At 41.0% G+C, this 23,226-nt stretch overlaps 1 protein-coding gene across 1 annotated transcript; it reads left to right on the top strand.

Annotated features, from left to right (window-relative positions):
- The first annotated feature begins 7,267 nt into the window (after positions 1-7,267).
- Positions 7,268-22,345, top strand: LOC104666630. Its single transcript, XM_030929579.1, has 3 exons — positions 7,268-7,310; positions 13,661-13,884; positions 21,265-22,345. Exons 1-3 carry the CDS (start codon positions 7,268-7,270, stop codon positions 22,009-22,011), a joined length of 1,014 nt encoding a protein of 337 aa, XP_030785439.1. The 3' UTR covers positions 22,012-22,345.
- Positions 22,346-23,226: the final 881 nt, after the last annotated feature.

Genomic DNA, 23,226 nt, shown 5'->3' with positions numbered 1-23,226 from the left:
GAAGGTGGTGGGTTTTTTTCCTGTTTGTTTTGAAATGAAGTCTTGCTATGTTGTTCAAGCCAGTCTCGAATTCCTGAACTTCTGGGCTCAAGTGATCCTCCTGCCTCAGCCTCCAGAGTAGCTGGGACTATGGGCATGTATTACTGCACCCAGCCATCAACGTGATTTTTTTTTTTTTTTTTTTTTTTAATTTCATTCAGGTGACAAACTCATGCTGAGGTTCCCAATTTTTGTCTCAGAGCTAGGATATTCTAAATTTGTCAAAAAAAAAGTGAAGAAATATTAACTTTCTATGAAACACTCTAAATACTAACAAAGAGCTTGGTGAATTCTCCCACTTACCTGTGTCCCATCTGCGCTTCAGTTGCGCATATATATATATATGAGCGAGAGAGAGAGAGAGAGAGAGACAGAATCTTATTCTGTCACCCAGGCTCCAGCGATCCTCCCTCCTTGGCTTCCAAAGCACTGGGATTATAGGGATGAGCCACTGCCCCCAGCTCAGTTGCTTATTTTGCATTATTTCAAGGCAGTGGAGGCAAAACACTCAACATTAATTTCTCACAGATCAACATCACATCTTGGAGTAAAACAAACACATATTGAAGGTATTTTAATGTATGTTTTCTTGAACTTCTTCTGACTAATAGGGGAAATATTTTCATTAATTTTTACCAAAGATTTCTGGATCGTGTAAATGTATGTTTCTACTTGGGTAACAGTTTACAGTGTGCTGTTATTTCTCTGTTCATTTATTTATTTTTATCATATACCTCCTAGAGTAAGATTTAATTTGATGGAAACATTTTGTGGATTCTGCTGTAATTAGTGCACATAATAGCAGTCAGTAACAGAATTTCTGTAAACCTGTATTTATTAATTATCCAATACCTTCTCTTCATTTTGCTGTTGATTTCCATTAAGTAGATTAAATTGTGTTCTTAAAAACAGAAATTCATTTGTGTATGGATACAAAACAAAATGTTCCCAAATGCAATCTTGGATATGATGCTCTAAACTTTAGAAATCCAGTTTCATTTATTTTGGATTAATTTCTCCTGCTTGGAGGTTGACATACTGTTCTACATCTATCAAATGCATGATTATAAAATTAACCATTTTGTATAATAATTAAATTAAACACACACATACTGTAAACTATACAGCACCATCTCTGTCATAGTTTTAAAAGGCACTTCCAGATGACATAAAAAATGAAGAGATATTTATTAAGAATCTATTGATTTTTTATCTCCAATTTTGTGTGTGTGGGGTTGTTTTTCTTTCACCCTAGTTTTATCCAATTTGAGATTCATGAACAAGGTATCTCTAAGTGAAAGAGCAGAAGGTATAATTATTAGTTATTTATAGGACTTTGTGAAGTCTTTGGTATGGTTCTAAAAACTAAAAGTGTATGTATAAAAATAGTTTTGCAAGTCAAGTGGTTTCTAATTCTTTGCTTTCAACAAAATTGAAGAAGAACCTTATACCTGAGTTGTCAGCTGACAGATTATTAAAAATATTATTTAATAATAGCCCATTACATGAGTTTTGCATATAACTAAGAAGAAATTTTAAAAATGGGGTCAAGTTGCCTCAACAAGTCTTTATTTTCTCATTCATTTATATGATCAAGATTCCTTAGTTCTTTCATGTTAAATTTTTTAAAATTGAAATAATATATAGCCCAGATTCATTAACAATAAGTAACATTTGTCAACATGAAATTGGGAAAATAAAGTCCCTATCCATCTCATTAAGAGATGCATTTCCAGTTAAATTTTACCTTTACAAACTTATACTTTTATTTACCAAAATGTGTATTACAGATTGAGCATCCCTCATCAGAAAATCTGAAATGCTCCAAAATCTGAAACTTTTTGAGCACCAATATGATGCCACACGTAAGTACTGTACTTAACACAACTTTGTTTCACATACAAAATTATTTTAATATTGTATAAAATTACCTTCAGGCCATGTGCATAATGTATATAAGAAACATAAGTGAACTTCATGTTTATACTTGGATCCCAGCCCCAAGGTATCTCATTATATACATACAAATATTTTAAAACCCAAGATAATCTGAAATCCAAAACACTTTTGGTCCCAAGCATTTCAAATAAAGCATATCCAATCTGTATTGACATTATTTTGATCTCTAACAGTTGGTAATCCTATCTTAATCCATATAACTTTTTTTTTTGAGACAGCATCTCACTCTGTCATCCAGGCTAGAGTGCACGCAGTGGCATGATCATGGCTCACCGCAGCCTTGACCTCCTGGGCTCAAGTGATCCTCCTACCTCAGCCTCCCAAGTAGCTGACACTACAGGCAGGAGCCACCATGTCCAGCAATTTTTTTTTTTTTTTTTTGTAGAGATGAGGTCTCCCTATGTTGCCTAGGCTGGTCTTGAACTCCTGGGCTCAAGTAATCCTCCTGCTTCCGCCTCACAAAGTGCTAGGATTACAGGTGTGGGCCACTGCACCCAGCCCATATAAACTTTTTAAACACTTGGAACAAGAAATTAAAAATTCAGTGTAAGAACATATTTTGTTGCAAAGAAGCATAATAGGTGGCTCAATAAAAGATTTCCAAGAACAAAGAAAAAAATTATATTAGGATGCAACCAGGGTTGAGAACTCAAAAAAAAAAAAAGAAAAAGAAAAATTCTGCAGGGAGGAGGAGAATAAAAATATGGATTCCAAGGGGGAAAAAAAAGAGCAATGTAAAATTTCCAACCATTAAGAAAGAGGTTTCTATATTTTTAAAATTAATGATAATGGGTGTCAAAACATTATGATATTTAGATTGAATTGAACATATGAGAGATTAACAGTTTTACTGTAAAGTGTTAATATGCAGAATATGTTGGAAATCATATTTCTTTGCAACTATCTGGACACATGTTGACAATTTTAGGTCTATCTAAGTCTATGGGAAGAGGCATATGACATTTCACAATCCTTGTAGGAGAGATGTGAAGGGAAGACCTGAGGTATTCTTCCTCCTTCTTGTGTTATCCCAATAGGAAAATGGACTTATAACTGGAGAAGAGAAGCTAGGTGTCAGCAGAGACATGATGGAGTGGACATTTCTTTCAGTCCTTTACCAGGAAGTCCTCTCAAACTGAGGAGGAAAATACTAAGGGAGAGACACAGTAGTCTTGAAGCTCATGGCATTCTTGAAGACCCACCTCACACCCCAAATTACCAAACCCCAAAGCTCTCTTCAGCTCAGTAGGCTGTCCTTTAATTTTCAGCAACTCTTCCCCACAGCAGAAGAACCAATTTTTCTTTTCCCTCATAATTTGAACCCCTCCCCCTAATTTATTTGAAGATAAAGATATTACCTTGTTTTACTACCAGTGAAAATACAATGACTTGAGAAGAGAAAATGATCTGTGTGAAGCCAGGGCAGAAGTGGAAGTTGTGGGCCCTCGAATAAACCATTAGTCTTATACTTGAAGCAGGATAAATAAATGCCAAACCCAAGGCAGAAACTAGAAACATGGAGGAAAAGAGGCATAAATGCCTCACATTAGATAATTACATTCCAAGAAATCTTTCTTGCAGCAGTTACTTCTCTACAAGAGGACCAACTTCCTCTGACTCCAAATTTACTCCTTAGGTACACTTGGGTTAGATATTCCTTTGACTATCCAATCATACCACTGTATATTACAATTTACACATGCATACACGCTCACCTAAAGAGTTTTTTTTTTTTTTAATCGAGTCTAGGACCTGATTTCCCTCCATTAAATCACTGATGAAAAATTTAGTAAATCTACGGAGAGAGTTTAGTAAGTGTAAGAAGACTTTGCTCACTGTGTGTGATATTCCAATAGATTCACGTGTTCTACACACAGGGATCTCTTGGAGATAAGGGAAGCATTTCTCAGGTGTCTGGGTGAGTTTCTGGTCACTATCCAGGTTCCTGGCTCAGCTTCCCACGTCTCTATGAATAAGCAGAGGGCATTCACATCCAGACCAGGCTCCTGGGGATCAGACCATAGGGGCTGGGCATCCCTGGTAGACCTCACATTGGGCACTGAGACTCCTGAAAAACTTGTGCTGTTAATTTTTCAGTTCTCCATCTTGACTGCTTCTCAGACTGACCACCAGTTAGTGAGTTTTCATCAGCCTTCTGTCTTGTCTCCTCTGACCCAAACAGCAGCAGGGACTCATTTGTATGCACTGGTTTCGTAGGCAGTTAACTTTTAAGCCACATCCTCTGGTCTCGTAGGCAGTTAACTTTTAAGCCACATCCTCTGTCTACTAGGCTAAACTTGCCTGCCTGAGAGGCATACTCCTTCCATCCTCTATCCTACATCTGTGAGCTACCAACTCTGGTCCTAGTGTGACACTGCCAGAATGTTGTGTACCTCATCTATTTAGAGTGGGAAACCCATGAGGCAAACTGTAGAGGCCCTGTATCCTCACTCCCTTTCTGCTCAGTTTTTTCACCTATATTATCTCAACTTCACTCTACTAACCAGAGTACCAAGGAAAGGTAGGCTAGCAATCATGTGCATGATGACTATAGCGAAGCGGAGAGGAGACGACTTATGATCCTTTTTATGCTGGATTCTCTACTGAAGGCATCTGATGGCTTCTGATTTCCCTGGTCCGAGAAGAAAGTCCCTCTCCACCTCTCCCTCCTTACTCTACCTCAGGCTGAGGGGCTCAGGCAACCTTTCATGTTGCATATGGCATAGGTATGTCTGCCTCACTCCAGAAGGGATCAGCCAATAGCCACCTACTTCCTTTCCTGTAGCCAGGTGATCAGCGACAGGCAAAAATCAAGATCCCAGACTTCCAGAGTAACCTCATCAAGACTGAGGTAACAGCTCACATAGCTAGTGCATAGACAGATGCAGGTTACATGGAGTCTGAATCTTGTACACATTTGGAGGCTCCCTTTGGGACTGCTGGGAAACGTGAAACATGGGATTTCACTCACAGTTGTGCTCACTATGTGTGATATTCCTATAGATTCATGTCTTCTACACACAGGGATTTTTGATCATTCTGAATTGTTGATTCCCATAAAAAATGAATACATAGTCATCATAGCATATGCTGCATTACTGAATATATATTTATGAGACTCTCCAACACATCTTTACACGTCTGAGGAGTGGAAGAATTTCCCACAGATTAGCTTCTTGTTCCCCACATTTCATTTCAAACCTCATTTCTCTTCCACCTCTGGCACTGGGTGTGGTATGGCTCCCTAGTGCTCCATGCCAGAAGAAGTGGCACAGGGGTAAAGTCATTTCTGGTGGGGGGAGGAGGATTTGGAGAGAAAAAAGAAAGAGGATTGCCGGGGAGTATACAGGGAGGGTTAGGAGAAATTCTGGAGATATGGTCCACTCAATGGAGGCACATATAACCAAGCTGAGAAACGACATAGTACACAACAGAATCGGGAGATGTGAAACCCAGACATCAATCTTCACCTGGGCATAGAGGAAATACTCAGATTTCCAAGCAGGTTCTAGGTTCAGAGGAGAGCGCGCTTGGTTGGAAGCGCTGGTCTGGCAGGATGGGGTGGGGGCGTTAATGCAAACTTCTGGTCCAGCAGAGGTAGAAACAGACCAGATGTAAGTAGCAGCTCAGAGGCAGCGGACTTGAGGGATGAAGATGTGAGGCCCAGAGGGTGGTGCCTGGCAGAGAAAACAGCTGCCGGACACCAAGGCCACCTCGGGTTAAAGGGAACAAGTTGCACCCAAAAAAACACGGTGAAAATAGGAAGAATAAGAATATCACCTGGAGTGTTCTTCTAAGACCCTCCCCAAGAACCTGGATTCTTTAACAATCCCTCCAGAGCAGGGACACTCAGAATACATACATCTCCCACAAAGTAAAGTGTCTGAAGGCCTGGGCAGACCCTTCTCCCTCCCCTTCTCTCTCCTCCATGGGCCGGCCCGGAGGAGGGTCAGGGATGAGAACTACTCTCACTACTGTCCCCCACCTCACCCCAACGAGAGAGGAATCTAGAGGTCTGTATCCCTCCTTCACCACCCCACCCAAGCGCCTTCTGGAAAACCCAATCACCGTCCCAAATCTCACCCAGCAACTGCATCCAAGCGCTTTCTCCAAGTGTTCGGGGAGCCGCCGAAACTCTTCTTCCAGGCAGGCGTTCCCGGACTCTGTACAGTAGGCACCCCCCCTTGGGTTTTGAGCCGCAGTGTCTGCCTCTGTCCAAGTATCCAGGCTCAGGTGCAGACCTTTCAGGGCCGGCGGCGGAAGGCGCGGACGGCGAGGACGCCTTCAGGCGTACTGCCCCCCGGGCTGCCGCGCCAGAGAGTTTGCATCCTTGGGAACCGCGGACGTGCTAGGGCGCTCCAGTTCCGCGCGCCTCAGACGCTGAGGCTATGATTGGCCTGGCTGAACGTCAATCAGGGCTCGGCGCCGTGGAGGCGGGACGAACGCCGCAGGCCGAGCCTGCTTAACTCCCTGCGGGATTATTCTCCGCCTCTTCTAGGGTAGGCAAACGCTTCCCGAGTCCCTTAAGGGGGTCCCCGCGGCGGCCTGAGATGTTCGGCGCCAGGTCCTCGCGCCCTTGCGCTGGCTGAAGTAGGAATTGGCTCTGGAGAGTCTGCGTTGTTCCTGGTCCCAGGGCCGTGGTCCCGATACTGCGCTTCCGCTCCGCCAGTCAAAGCCCCCAGGCTCCGTCTTCTCCCGCGTTGCGCTGGAGAAACACCCGGAAGAGAGAGTCCCAGAAGGACTGCTGTGGCCCTGCGAACTGACTGCCACCTTCCAGGACTCTAGCCCTGGCTCCTTCTAACCTTCCCGCCCCTCAGTGCCCCAGGGAGGCTGCTATGCCAACAATTATTCATCAGCCGGAAGAAAAGGAGGTGCCAGTGTTAGGCGCAGAAGAGGGTTGGACCAGAAAAGCTGGAGAGGGGCAAGAAAGGAAAGAGAGGGAAAAGGGAAGGCGGAAAAAGTGGGGAGGGGTAACAGCTCGGGCTTTTCCTCTAGGGTAGTTTGTCTTCTCTCGGTCCCGCCCCCTCTGGTTCTTGCCTCAGTTCCCCACTCCCACCCGTGCACCTCTGCGGCAGGCGTGTGAAAGAAGTGGGAGGGAAGGGCTTTTGGTCGGGATATCTGGTCCTCCAGACCCCACAGCCTTGGCTGAGAACTTACTTAAGTCCACTCCAACTGACTTGATAAATGAGAATCTTGACCAGTCCATTGGTAGGTAGAAATGAGGGACATCATCTGTCCCTGAACAGAATAACCCGAAACCGCAGGTCCCATGGATGTGGGAATCCACAGCACTGACTGCGCTCCTAAGGCTCGTAAGTCCACTTCCGAACCTCATCTAAGACCCTGAAAGCCAGACTAGGGATACATTTTTTTATTATTACTATTTTTTATTTGAGACAGGGTCTCCCTCTGTGGCCCAGGCTGGAGTGCAGTGGTGCGATCTCGGCTCACTGCAACCTCCGCCTCCCGGGTTCAAGCGGTTTTCGTGCCTTGGCCTCCCGAGGAGCTGGATCCACAGGTGCGCACCACCACACCTGGATAATTTCTGTATTTTTAGTAGAGACGGGGTTTCACCATGTTTGTCAGGCTTGTCTCAAACTGTTGACCTCAAGTTAGCCTCCCGCCTCTGTCTCCTAAAGTGCTGGGATTACAGGCCTGAGCCTTCTCGCCCGTCTTATACGTTGGATCTTTTCCCAGACCTCCTCCTCAGACGTGGACCGACCAGATGATGCTCCATCGGTTACTCTGATCCTGGCTTTGGCACTGCCAGATAAAACTGGGAGAAACCCTACATTTACTCTTAATGTAACGTATTGGCTTGAAACTGCAGGTCAGAACCCATTTATGTTGAGATCAAAAGACTTTTTTTTTTCCAGGTAGAATGAAATAGAACAAAATAGAATTGAAAATACTTGCCTGCATCACAGGTAATGAGAGTAACTATAGTTTCATGAAAACTTTGTTTCAGTTAAATATGTTTCTGCGTGTGTGCATGTGTACCGGGAGGAGATATATATTTCATGTATGTATGTAGAGAGGTGGAAATCAACAACAAAGCTCCATAATTGTTCTTATTTTCTAATAGTTCTTGATTTTGAGTAAAAATAATTAAGAACAAAATGTTGAGCCAGCTAAAGAAAGATCAGAGTCAAGCAGGCTCTCACTGGGGCCTAAATAGAGGTTCATCTTATTTGTTTTTTTTTTTTTTCCCCCCATCTCGTGGGCTCCTTCTAAGGCCCAGCAAGGAATTACCCTCCCCCCACTCTCTCTGCTTGGTTCAGCCATTCAGCCGTCTCTCAGGCTCTTTGATTAATAAAATGTCCAGTAGAGCTATTTTATCCTGTGCATGTGTGGGAAGAGAGCAATGCCAGTGATTCTTTTCTGATTTGATAGAAAATTCACAAATCACGTTATCTTTTGCAGCTTGAGATTTTAAACTCAAATATTATCACCAGAGAACTAAATTATTAAGAAAGATGAGTGGTCAAAAGTACAGATGTTTTACAGTTTAAGGGTCATTTTGTCAGGTCCTGTCCAAAATATTTGAAGTCTAGGGGTTTGAAAAATTGTTAGAAACAACCATTTATGACAACAGTTTTCATTTATTGTTCTCCCCAGCTTCAGGAGCAGGCGATAACATTTTTTTCCTTCTTGCTGAGAATTTTTTCACCAGGGTTTCAAGGCTAAGAACTGAAATTCCAGCACTGACATTGAATTAAAAAGAAGCAAGCCCTTTTAGGAAGTCAAATTTTATTATATGAGATGGAATATAATATTGAGATTACTTATTACTTAGGAATGGGATGGGGGGCTTTTAACAACAGATCAAAAAAAAAGTTGAGGGCCGGGCGCGGTGGCTCAAGCCTGTAATCCCAGCACTTTGGGAGGCCGAGGCGGGCGGATCACAAGGTCAGGAGATCGAGACCATCCTGGCTAACACGGTGAAACCCCATCTCTACTAAAAAAAATATAAAAAACTAGCTGGGCGAGGTGGCGGGCGCCTGTAGTCCTAGCTACTCGGGAGGCTGAGGCAGGAGAATGGCGTAAACCCAGGAGGCGGAGCTTGCAGTGAGCTGAGATCCGGCCACTGCACTCCAGCTTGGGTGACAGAGCGAGACTCCGTCTCAAAAAAAAAAAAAAAAAAAAAAAAAAAAAAGTTGAAAGGATAGGAGTGAAATAAAGCAAACTTTCATTATTCATAGATGATACAATTGTCTACAGAGAAAAATAATCTAAAACATAAGAAGAGTTTGGTACAGTTGGCTAAATATATAAAATACTGCATTTTCTATAAAAAGTGGAAATGTGATTAACTGGTTAATAAAGTATAACAAACTTACAGTACAGTTGACCTTTGAACAACATGGGCTTGAACTGTGCAGGTCCACTTATATATGATTTTCTTCTGCCTCTGCCACCCTTGAGACAGCAAGACCAACTCCCCTCCTCCCCTTCCTCCTCCTCAGCATATTCACCATGAAGACATGAGGATGAAGACCTTTATGATGCTCCACTTCCACTTAATGAATAGTAAATATATTTTCTCTTCTTTATGATTTTTAAATAACATTTTCTTTACTTTTCTGAGACAAAGTCTTGCTCTGTTGCCCAGGCTGGAGTGCAGTGGTGTGATCATGGCTCACTAACTTCAACCTCCTGGGCTCAAGCGATTCTCCACCTCAGCCTCCCAAGTAGCTGGGACTACAGGTGCATGCCACCCTACCTGGTTAAATTTTTAATTTTTTTAGAGATGGGGTCTCGCTATGTTGCTGAGGCTGGTCTCGAACTCTTTGTCTCAAGCAGTTCTCCCACCTCAGCCTCCCAAAGTGCTGGAATTACAACTATGGGCCACCGCACCTGGCCAACATTTTCTTTTCTCTGGCTTACTTTATTGTAAGAGTATAGTGTATAACACATACAAATATAAAATATATGTTAAATAACTTTATGTTATTGGTAAGAGTTCTGATCAACAGTAGGCTATTAGTAAAGTTTTGGAGGAGTCAAAAATTATGTGCAGATTTTTGACTGCACAGGTGGTCAGCACTGCTAGCACTCGCATTGTTGAAGGGTCCACTGTAATCAGGAATAAATTCTCAAAAAGGAAAGGCATGCAAGATCTTAGTGGGGAAAATTAAAATCATTAAAAGAAGTTGAAGAAGTACTGCACAGATGGAGAGATATATTCATGGTTAGAAAGCATCAATATCATAAAAATGCCAGTTTTCCCCAATGTGATCTATGGTTTCATGCCGTTTCTAGAAAAATTTCAACGAAATGTTTTATAGAATTGGGCACAATGATATTAAAATGAAATGAAGGAACACAAGTTCAAGAACAGCCAAAATACCATTGAAAATAAAGAGGAAGTGGGGGAATTTTCTGACTACATGAGAAGATATATACACCACTGGATTTAAGACCATGTGCTGTTATTGGTGAGAGGGGAAGTAGACGACTGGGCCAATAGAATAGAATGGAAAGAGCGTCAGGACCCCTTGTATATGAAGAATGGTCATTAAAGACCAGTGGGTAAGGGATGTATAATTCAGTAAGTTTGAATTTATGACACTGGATTAATGGATATATATACATCATAATAAATTCCAGATGAACTAAGGACCAACATATTGAAGGCAAAACTGTAAAACTTTTAAATGAAAATGTGAAAGAAATATTTGTATGACTTCAAGGTAGAAAAATATTTATTAAAAAGACACATTTTGAAAACAAAAATGTATAAGAAAAGATGAATAAATTTGACCACATTAAAATTAGAAACTTTTATCAAAATATACTCTAAAGAAAAAAAAGCCACAAACTAAACTTGTATCACACATAATTTACATAGGATCAATATCCAGAACATCTAAGAATAGCCCCAGAAGAAAATGATCACAAGATGTGAAAGGGCAGTTCACAAAAAGGGATATATAAATGACCAATAAATATACAAAAGTTAAGCTCACTCACAATAGTTATCAGAGAATTGTGAATTAGAACAGTCCTTGAAATAACATTTTAAAATCACTAAATAGACAAACATTGAAAAGTCTAACATTATCAAAAATCGATGAGGTTGTAGGGTGAGGGGAACTCATATTCTGATGGTGGACTTCCAACTGAAATAATCTGCTTGGAAAAAAAATTGGCATTTTGTAAAGTCGAAGCTGAGTATATCCTAAAGCACAGCAGCTCTACCCTTAAGTATATATGCACCTTAGGGAAATTATTGAATAAGGCACCAAGAGCAATGTGCAGGAAAAGTCACGAGAGCATTCTTTGTAATTGCAAAAAGCTGTAAACAACCCAGTGTCCATTTGCAGGTAAACTGATGCACAAATTTTGGTATAATAATAATGTGGAATTCTATGCAACATCAAGATCAGTGGAATACAGATACAGTAATAAACTTGCATAATTCTTAAAATCATATTGTTGAATGAAGAAAACAAGTAACAGAAAAATACATTGTGATATTAATTATGATGTTAATTTGTTGTCAGAAACAAAGACAATATTTACTATGATGGAAAGCAAGATAATGATCAACTCCAAATTTGGAATAATAGTTGCATTTTGCAGAGAGGAAGGGAGATTCTAAGGGAAGACAAACACAGGAAACTTTAATATTAAGGGTAGTGTTCCATTCCTTCATGTGACTGGTGGGAAAAAATGAATGTTTAAAATTCTCGTAGATATGCATCATATGCGTTACTTATTTGTAGAAAAATATTTCAAAAGCTGGATCATAAGAAATAAGGAAAAAGATGTGCAAAAAATCATTTGCACAGGGACAGAAGTAACAAAGGCAATTTGATGAAATTTATTGAGACAGAAGACTGAAAAATGAAAAAGCATGGTAAATACAAAAATATAAATATATGATGGCAGAAGTAATCCAGATATATATGCATTTGTAATGCCCATTTATATCACTGCATTAAATCTAAAGTTTTCTGCTCAGTAAAGATGGTGTGTGTGTGTGTGTGTGTGTATCTATCAAATTTTAAATTAAATTTTTCTGCTTCTCAGTGAAGATGGTGTGTGTGTGTGTGTGTGTGTGTGTGTGTGTGTGTATTTGCTATTCAAAAAGTGCTGGTGGCAATGGCTTATACCTGTAGTCCCAGCACTTTGGGAGGCCAAGGAGGGAGGATCACTTGAGCCCAGGAGTTTGAGATCAGCCTGGGTAATATAGAGAGAGACCCTATCTCTACAAAAATAAAAAAATTAGCCGGGCATGGTTGTGCATGCATGTAGTCCTAGCTACTCAGGAAACAGGTGCAAGGATTGCTTGAGCCTGGAAGATTGAGGTTGCAGTAAGCCATAGTCGCACCACTGCACTCCAGCCTGAGTGGCAGAGTGAGACCCTGTCTCAAAACAAAAACAACAAAAAGCACCTAAAATAAAATGACACCGAGTGATTAAAATAAACCAATGGACAATGATAAACTCAGGCAAATGCTAATAAAAATTAATTATGGATAGAAATACTCCATTTTGTGCTGCTATAACAGAATATCCAACTGGATAATTTATAAAGAACAGAGATTGATTTATTACAGTCCTAGAAGCTAGCAAGTCCAAGGATGAGAGGGCTGCATCTTGCAAAAATCTTCTGGCTGCCTCATACTATGGTGGGAGGCAAAAGGGATAAAAAGAGAGATTGGAGAGAGAGAAAGAGAGAATGCCCAAGTGCAACAGGTTGAATTCACAGGCTTTTAGCCTTTTTGTATTGGCACTGATTCATTTATGAGGATGGAGTCGTTGTGACCTAAACACCTGTCATCATTAAGCCTCAACTACCAGCACTGTTGCTTTGAATATTACATTTCCACCATATGCTTTTTTGGGGACACATTCAAACCATTGCAAATACTAATATTGAACAAAGTAGAATAAATTATGAAAAAATTTTTCAGTGTCAAGGATACTTCATTATGCTAAAAGGTACAATTCACCAACTGCCCATAAGTTATAAGCCTTTGTATCCTAAACAAGTCTTTGAAATTTAGGGAAAAAAATGTGGTTTGTTAGGAAGGATAAATTGACACATTTAAGAGCTTTTAGCATACTTTTAAACTAAACTGTCATATCAAATTTTAAAATAATATGAATGTAAGATATTTTACTAAAGCAAATAATGATCTTAAGTTGTCAGATATTTATAAAATTATGTACTCAACAAATAGTGAATACATATTTTTCTAAACATAATGCATTAAACCACAAAGTAAAATTAAATAGAAATTAGAAACTACACGGGCTATATTCTCTCACCAGTATAAAATACATACATAGAAAAACAAAACAAAATGAAAATAAAACAAAACAAAACAAAACCTCACCAAAAGAATACTAACAAGAAAGCCTCCACTTGGAAACTTAAAAACATCTCACTAATTTTTGGGTTGAAAAGGAAGTCAAAATTGCAATTCAAGGGAGTTGTGTTTTTGCTACGAATATGGAGGGAATTCAGAATTCATTTCTCTGTATAGTACAGCAAAGAGAATGAAAAAGAAAACCACACAAGAACTTCATTTTTAGTGAAACTAGGAAACAGAAAGTATGGTTACATCCCAAATTGCATGCCATTTGTGCTTAAAGCAACGGAGAGCAGCAGAACTGGGCATAGGAAGCCAAAATGTTGCTGTGGCAACAGATGAAAGTGTGGAGGAAACTAGTTGTGCGGGATCTCGGAAAGGGCCTGAAAATATTCTCTCTCTTAGAAGCCAGCCTAGGTTGGAGCTGCTGGCAGTTGGCCTGAGCCGCAGTGAGGCCCAGACGCTGGGGGAGGCAGAAGAAGGCCCACATGTTGGGGGAGCAGACGTTGTTTTGGAAGTTCCAAGGTGGCAGATAACAAAGGATCTGCCTTTGTTATCTGTGGTAGGATCCTTGCTGAAATAGATTCTCAAAGTTGGAAGAAACATGGATGCGGCATATTTTAAGATAAAGTTCACTGTGGTAGTAATAAAAGATTGATCCTTTGGTTGTAAAACCTGGGAGGTTACTATTGCCCATGTCTTCTCTCACCACCTCATCATCCCACCCGCATCCAACAGGAACCTTCCACTAATATCTGGTCCAGGAATGCTCAATTCATTCAGAATAAGTAGGAAAAGAAATGGCACAGTTCCACATCAATATGCCATAAGAAAATAATGTTTACAGAAAGCAGCAAGATTTCCCTCCAGAAGTAATGAAGCAGCCTCAGCCATGAAGATCATGGTGCCAAAAGGAAGACCTTCAGCAGAAGCAGTTGCGAGCCAAAGAGGTCCAAGGGCACTGAGGAAGGAGCCAAGTGGTAAGGGCCACCTCTGGCTGGGATCCAGGGTGCCCAAGTGGGAGAATGAGCAAGCCAGAGAGTGCTTGGTCTAGGGATTAAGGAAAGCACACAGGAATAGGTTGGACACCAAATTTGAAAATGAACAGTGAGAAAAATGCTGTGGTGACAAGGATCGAAATGAAGTAACAGAACAATTAAAATTACGTGATCCAGGGACAGAGACTTGAATTCATAAACAGGCCTGTGTTGCCCATTAGTCACAAGGGGAGCAGTGAGCCATTGTTAAAATGCCAAGGATTCCCAATGCAGTTTACTTGGAACTTTGCCCAGCGATGAAGGAGTCTGACTTGTCTTTTCTGTAATAGTTAGAATCAAAGAAAAATAAAGCACAGTTGGTGGGAGGGTGAGACACAAGCATCATGAACCAGGATCTAATTCAAGGATCAAACTGCTGTCCAGTTCTGGCAGATTTTGGATTGCAAGGGGAATAGAGCTGAGAGGCCATATTGGCACCTAGGCACAGTGAGGTGAGTCTGGCCACCCATTTTAAGAAGCCCCTGCAAAATGATAAAGGTGGTTACTAGAAATCACCTCTGGCCTCTGGAAAAAAAGAAACAGCATCTCCCGGGTGAGAATATCTGGGTCTCACACCTATTGACTAGGTCAGAGATAGGGTTCAGGTGGGGATGGGATATAATAAAAGGCATGGGTAAAGAAACTGGGCAGAGGCATAGTGCCTGCATGTTGGAGGCACTATGGAGCTGCACGTTGGAGCTCACTCGTGGCTGCTTTTCCTTCAGAGTACTCATCCCTCAGCTTACCCAGGGGGACTCAAAGAGAGGAATGTGTGTGTGTATGTCTATCTACCCATCCACCTTCTAATCTACCTAAATCAATCACTGTGTGTATCTATTCCAACCACAATGGACCCCTATCATTCAATTTCATCTAGTGGTACATCTCAGGCCAGTTTACAGAAAAGCTGTAAAGGGCTGTAAAAGGCTGTATGAGAACATAATCTGAAAAGCGTTGCTCAAAAGAGCATATTATGTATTATTTGGCGTTTATGAAGAAATTAGATTTCACACTGAACTACTTAATAAAGATAACTACGAATGGGCTGCAGCATGTGATTCTGAATTTGACTATTTCCTTTTGCCCTTCAGTTTCAGACTGTGATATGGATTGTGATTCTCTACCACCCCCTAGTGGAAATTCATTCACTTCCTTTTTAAGTCCTGTTTCTTCTTAGAAATTACATAGAAAATTACATAGTGAATATCTGGATTCACTCTTGTCATAAAAGGTTCAAACCGGCTGGGCGCGGTGGCTCACGCCTGTAATCCCAGCACTTTGGGAGGCCAAGGCGGGCGGATCACGAGGTCAGGAGACGGAGATCATCCTGGCTAACATGGTGAAACCCTATCTCTACTAAAAATACAAAAAAATTAGCCAGGCGTGGTGGCGGGCGCCTGTAGTCCTAGCTACTCGGGAGGCTGAGGCAGGAGAATGGCGTGAACCCGGGAGGCGGAGCCTTGCAGTGAGCCTAGATCGCGCCACTGCACTCCAGCTTGGGCTACAGAGAGAGACTCCGTCTCAAAAAAAAAAAAAAAAAAAAAAAGTTCAAACCATACAGAAGGATATGGAGTAAAAAGATCTCCTTTGTTTTTCCCTCCTCCCCATTCCATTCTAGGTCCCAAAGGTAACTGTATGTAGTTTGTGTTATGCTAGGATATTTCCTGTGCTTTTACACATTCCAAGTGTATGGCAGGAAAAATCCTGAGACATCAACTGAAGGTTTCTACAACTGCGTCTTTCTACAATAAAGGCAGATAACGCATTTCCCCTCATGCAGTGGGAGACAGACCACAGGAAAACAGCAATGACCAAAAGATTAAGATTTTTCATTTAAAAATTTACATTTGAAAACCGTGGTAAACCAGGTGTGATGGTCACATGCCTTTAACCATTTAGGAGGCTAAGGCAGGAAGACTGCTTGAGCCCAGGAGTTCAAGACCAGCCTGGACAACATGATGAGACTCAGTCTCTTAAGAAAAAAAGAAAAAAAAATTAGCTGGGCATGGTGGCGCTCGCTTGTGGTTTTAGCTACTCAGGAGGCTGGGGCAGGAGGATCGCTTGGGCACAGGAGGTTGGGGATACAGCGAGCCGTGTTTGGGTCACTGTACTCTAGCCTGGGTGACAGAGTGAGACCCTGTCTCAAAAAAATAAATGAATAAAATAGAAAACCCAGTAGAGGCAAAATGAAAGAAAGGTCTTTGAAGATGAAAAACCTTAGATTACTAGATATCTGAAGTCAGCACTTGTTCCATAAATAATAGATTTGGGAAGAACTCTGGATAATTTTAGAGCCAATTTTCTTGCTGTGGAAGTAATAAGAATCCACAGGCTGAAGAGAGGAATGAGTGTCAGGAACTGGTTTGGGGGTCTTGCATTCTGTAATCTAGTTAAACTGTGTGACAGAGGGTCAGTGCCTCCTCCAACCCAGATATTTTGGGCATACAAGGGTGGGATCAAAGAGTGTGCTGTTTCTGGTCTACGGAATATTACAAATTTGAACAAAGTAAAAATATTTCTGACAGTTTCTAAACTCTCTTTGCTAAGTACTCAATAGAATGGACTGTCATCCAGGCTGGGTAAGGAAAGATGTTGACAAGGAAAGGAAGGAATCAGAGTTTCATGAGAGACAGGGTTCTGGGGATCCAAGCACCATGATGAGGTCATGGCTAAGTTTTCTCTTGGGTAATGCAAAGAAAAGTTGACCTTTACTGCTGTGAAGCAAATTAGAAGCTAGCCTGGGGTGCCTTAGTTTGGTTTCTTCCAGAAGCAGTCCCTGACACAAGGACATGAGTGAAAGTAATTTATTTTGGAGGTGCATGAAACTTCAGTATCAGCTGAGTGAAAGATAGATTGGGAAGGGAAAACAGCCAACGAAGGATGAATGACTGGAACTTAATCCCCTGGGGAAATTCTGGGAAAGCACATGCTTTAGAGTTAACCCAGCCATGTAAACAGGGAGTTGGGCAATTGTACATCAATTCCCATTGGCTGAAGGCTGCTGCCTGACATGTGAAGTCTTCAACCCTTCTAGTCTGCTGTGAGTTGGGCAGAGTGGCCCTTCTTGGCCTTGAGGAAGCCTTCAGGAATGATGCAAATGTCCAGCCAGTGTGCACTACAGTGGTAAGGCCCAAGGAACATGGCAGGTATTAGTAGCATCAGCCACACCAGGTCTGTTTCTAGTTGGAGAACCCTTAGATGGGCTGGAGCCTGTGATCTCTTACATCTATAATATCTGTGATCAGAATGGAAGAATTTTCTGTTGTCTTTTTTTTTTTTCCAATTTTTCCCAAGCCTTCATAAAGTCTTGTTAAAACTTTGACAACAGTCTTATTTTTATGTTCCTTTAATCAAGAAGGACAGGCCTATGTCCAAATATAGGAGGATGTATTAGTTTGCTAGGGCTACCATAAGAAATACCACAGACTGAATGGCTTAAACAACGTAAACTTATTGCCTCATGGCTCTGGGGGCTAGAAATGTGAGATCAAGGTGTCAGCAGGGTTGGTTTCTTCTGAGGTCTCTATCCTTGGCTGGCAGATGGCTGTCTTTTCTCTGCATCTTCATGTGGACTGTCCCCTGTGTATGTATGTCCTCATCTCTTCTTATATGGATACTAGCTATATTAGGACCTACTTTCACAACCTCTTTTTAACTTAATTATCTTTTTAAAGAGTCTAACTCCAAAAAAAATTCACATTCTGAGGTACTGGGTTTATTCAACATTATGAATTTATAGGGGGACACAGTTCAGCCCAAAAAGAGGAAAATGGGGCAAAGGGAAAATTCTCCTTCTCCATCTTCTTTCCTGTTCTCTCTCAAAGGCCAAGGGGAGTGAGAGCAACATTGGATCATGGGATCTTGGTTGCGCTGCAACTCAAGAGCTACCTGGTTTCAACATTAGCGGTGAGCAACAGCAGAGCTGAGAACAATGGTATAGAACCGAGTCACACCGAATCAGGCCACATTTCCCAGGCTAATTTGCAAACCAGAATTCCAGATACAATTTTTATTCACTCAAACTTTCCACTTATGAACTTCTTGAATATGTTTTGAAAAACTATGCACATCCTCATACATGTTTTTTAAATTTAACTTTTTATTTTGAGATAGAGAGTGACACACAGTTGTAAGAAATAATACAGACAGAACCTTTTACCCTTTAATCCAGTTTCCCTGATGGTAACATAACACTTCAGTACAGTATTGGAATCAGGATATTGACATTTGTATCAATGTCAATTATTACAGTCAAGACAGTATTTTTGTCACTCCAGGTATCCCTTATCTTTCCCTTTTATGGTCACTTCACCTCATTCCCACCCCCATCACTTCCTTAACCACTGGCAACCATGATTTTTTTCTCTATTTCTGTACTTTTGTGATTTCAAGCTTGTTAATACAAAATGTTATACAAAGGGATTGTGCTTTTTTTTTTTTGCTTTTCAATAAAGTTTATTTATTTATTTATTTATTTAGAGACAGAGTATCACTCTGTCACCCAGGCTGGAGTCCACTGGCACTATCTCAGCTCACTGCAACCTCCGCCTCCTAGGTTCGAGTGCTTTTCATGCCTCAGCCTTCCAAGTAGCTGGTATTACAAGCATGTGCCATCTTGCTCAGCTAATTTTTGTATTTTTAGTAGAGACGGGGCTTCACCATGTTGGCCAGGCTGGTCTCGAACTCCTGACCTCAAGTGATCCGCCTGCCTCAGCCTCCCAAAGTGCTGGGATTACAGGTGTGAGCCACCATGCCCAGCCTGGATTGTGCGTTTGATGTCAAGCCTATGAATTCTTTGCCTGGCTCTACATCTCAAAGATTTTCTCCTATTTTTCTAAAATTTTAATAGTTTTACACTTTACATTTACTCTGTAATCCATCTTTTTTGTTTGTTTATCTGTTTTTAGAGATGGGGTCTTACTCTCTTGCTCAGGCTGGAGTGAAGTGACATGATCACAGCTCACTGCAGTATGTAACCTTTTGGGATTGGCATTTTTCACTCAGTATAACTCTCCGGAGATTCATGCAGGTTGTTGTGTGTATCAGTCATTCTTTTTTATTGCTGAGTATTATTTCATGGCATAAGTGTGCAATAGTTGGTTTAACCATTTACCTGTTAAAGGATATCTGGGTTATCTTTGGCTACAATGAGTAAGCAGTTAGACAAACATTTGCATACAAGGTTTTGTGTGAAGGCATTGTGTGTGCGTGTGTATATGTGTGTGCAAGTTTTCATTTCTTGGGGCTAAATACCCAGGAATGCAGTTGCTGGGCAGGATGGTAGTAGTATGCTTAGTTTTTGGATTTGTTGTTGTTGTCATTGGTTTTGTTTTGTTTTTAAGAAACTGCCAAGTCATCTTCCAGAGTGGTTGTACCATTTTATATTCCCACCAGAAATTATGAGTGATCCACTATCTCCTCTTCCTTGCCAGCATTTAGCATTGTCGCCTTTTTTTTTTTTTTTTTGAGATGGAGTTTCACTCTTGTTGCCTAGGCTAGAGTACAATGGCATGATCTCTGCTCACCGCAACCTCCATCTCCCGGGTTCAAGTGATTCTCGTGCCTCAGCCTCCCGAGTAGCTGAGATTAGAGGCATGTGCCACCATGCCCAGCTACTTTTGTATTTTTAGTAGAGACAGGGTTTCTTCATGTTGGCCAGGCTGGTCTCCAACTCCTGAACTCAGGTGATCCACTCACCTTGGCCTCCTAAAGTGCTGGGATTACAGGTGTGTGCCACTGCGCCTGACCCATTGTCACTACTTTTATTTTAGTCATCCTGATAGATGTGGAGTGATATTTCATTGTGGTTTTAAATTGCATTTCCCTAATGGCTAATGATGTTGAACAACTTTTCATGTGCTAATTTGCCATTTTTATATCCTCCTTAGTGAAATATCACCTTAAGTCTTTTGCCTGTTTTCTAATTGGATTTTTAATGTGTGTTTTTGTTGTTGTTGAGTTTTGAGAGTTCTTTATATATTCTAGATACTAGTCCTTTGTTCAATATATGGTTTGCAAATATTTTCTCCTATTGTGTAGCTCATTTTTTCATCCACTTACCAGATCTTCACAAAGCAACACTTTTACATTTTGATGAAATTCAGTTTATCAGTTTTTCCTTTCATAGATCATGCTTTTGATGTCAAGCCTAAGAATTCTTTGCCTAGACCTATATCTCAAATATTTTCTCCTATTTTTCTAAACTTTTAGTAGTTTTATGCTTTACATTTACTACATAATCTTTTATTTATTTTAATTAATTAATTGTATCTAGTAAAGGTTAAGGTATTGCATTTCTCTGACAATTTTTTTTTTTTTTTTTTTTTTTTGAGACAGAGTCTTGCTTAGTCACTCAGGCTGGAGTACAATGGTGCTGTCACAGCTTATGACAGCCTCGAACTCCTGGGCTCAAGCAATCCTCCTGCCTCAGCATCCCAAGTAGCTGGGACTACAGGCAGGAGCCACCACACCAACATAATTTTTCATTTTTGTGTATAGACAGGGTCTTGCTATCTTACCCAGGTTGGTCTTGAACTCCTGGACTCAAGCAATCCAATCCAGTTTGAATTAACTTTTGCATAAGGCATGAGACCTAGGTCAAGGTTCATCTTTATTTTATCGTCTTGCCTGTGGATGCCCAATTGTTCCATTTCACCATTGTTCAATTCACCATTTGTTAAAAAGGCTATTTTTCTTCCATTGACTTCTTTTTGTACCTCTTTCAAAAATCATTTGGGCAGACTGTGTGGGTCTTCTTCTGCGTTCTCTATTTTGTTCCGCTGATTTGTGTGTCCATTCCTCTGCTAGTACCACACAGTCTTGATTACTGTAGGTATATAACAACACTTGAAATAGGGCAGACTGATTTTCAATCACTTTATTCTTCTTTTTCAAGAATGTTTTAGGCATCGGCGTCGCTCCCGCCCTGGAGCTCTAGGCCCGCGTTTCCCCGCGAGCCGTGGGTCAAGCACCGGCGGCTAAGGGTGTGCGAGGAGCCTCCACCCGTTCTGCGTTGGGCCTGGCGTCGGGGTCGTTGTGTCCTGACAACCACTCGCGTACCCATTTCCGAGGCAGCAGGTGCAGCCGCTTTAGCCCTGAGCCGGCTCGGCGTCTGTCTGCTGGTCTCTGCTAAAGCCGACCCTTCTCTTCGCGGACCCCACGCCAAGCAGCGACCCGGAGCCGACAGCTGGAGCGCCCGGCAATGGCGGCCTCGACGGCCTCGCAACGGCCGGTCAAGGGGATGGATCCTGAAGGACAAGACCTCTACGACCCCCTCTATGGTGGCGTCGGCCGAACCGCCCCGCGGGAGTGTCCACGAGGAGCTAAGCAAAAAATCCCAGAAGTGGGATGAAATGAACATCCTAGCGACATATCATCCAGCAGACAAAGACGATGGTTTAATGAAAATAGATGAACCAAGCCCTCCTTACCATAGTATGATGGGTGATGATGAAGGTGCATGTAGTGATACAGAAACCACGAAGCCATGGCACCAGATATCTTGGCTAAAAAATTGGCTGCTGCTGAAGACTTGGAGCCAAAGTATCAGGTTCAGGAACAACAAGGCAGTGGAGAGGAGGATAGTGACCTCTCATCTGAAGAACGAGAGGAAAAGCGACAATTTGAATGAAAAGGAAGCGCCACTACAATGAAGGACTCAATATCAAACTAGCTGGACAATTTCAAAAGACCTATATGATGATGATGGAGATGAAGAAATGTTAGAGTCTGCAGGTGGAGAAAGCATGAATACGGAAGAATCAAATCAAGGATCTACTGTAAGTGACCAACAGCAAAACAAATCACGAAGTTCACAGAAGAGATTTGTTCAACACTGCAATTGTTTGTTAGATATGAACCCAGTTGCTATAATACATTGCTTCTTGTTCTCCACAAATCATGACTTAAGTATCAAAATGCATACCAGTTATTATATATTGCCAGTAATTAAATGATAACCTTAGAGACTGATTAGACTGAAATGAAAATGCCTGATATGTGTGTATATATGTGTGTGTGTATATATATATACACATACTTGTGCCTAGTACTTTACCACAAATACAGTGTAATACCGTCAGTCCGAAACTGTATTGCTTTTGTAAAAACATTGGTTAACTTGTATATTATATAGCTTTTTATGCTTTAGAGGTTCAACAATATCTTTGGGGGGGAACTAATTCATTTCATCATTCTAAATGTGGTGGTAGCTCTTATAAAGTTTGTTGATTTTTTTTTTAAATCAAAAGCCAATTGAACAACAGGATATATAGGTTGATAAATCTTCAGGCTGAATAGTATTTTAACACTTGTCTTCAACTTGATTTGTCTGTTTAATTGAAAAGGATTGTAAGAGTTACTGTTGCATTTTCTGGCCTACTACCTTTAAAATTCTTGTTGCGTTTCTTTGTGTTTACAAGGAAAGGACTGGACTTTTTCTCGACAAAACTAGCTTTCTTTTCTCACAAATTATCAGGTTAAACTTGCACTGATGTCTGCTCTTTTTTTTTTTTTTTTTTTTAAATGTTTTTGGTACACTAGGCAGACTTCAGTTTTTAAAAAAATAAATATTGTAATGTAGCTATCTCGGCATTCCCTTTAAATACCTGTCTTAACCTCCTGCTTTTATTTCCTACTCCTTTCCACACATATACACACAATCCTTTACCTTTTAAAGGATCAATCGGATTATCACACATTAGGAAGTCTTTCTCTCATGTCATTTGCAGCAATATTGAAATTCTTATTTTGACCATCAATGTTTATTAATTCTTCTAATACATGAAGAAAATAGGTTGAGTAGCAGCAGTACCCCATAGGCAGGAAATACAGTTTAACCGCTAGATTTCTATACCTCTCTGATTTAC

The sequence above is a fragment of the Rhinopithecus roxellana genome, chromosome 4 (genome assembly GCF_007565055.1).
Source record: "Rhinopithecus roxellana isolate Shanxi Qingling chromosome 4, ASM756505v1, whole genome shotgun sequence".
Lineage (NCBI taxonomy): Eukaryota > Metazoa > Chordata > Mammalia > Primates > Cercopithecidae > Rhinopithecus > Rhinopithecus roxellana.
Note: the sequence above shows the minus strand (reverse complement) of the source record. Positions and strands in the feature narration are given on the sequence as shown.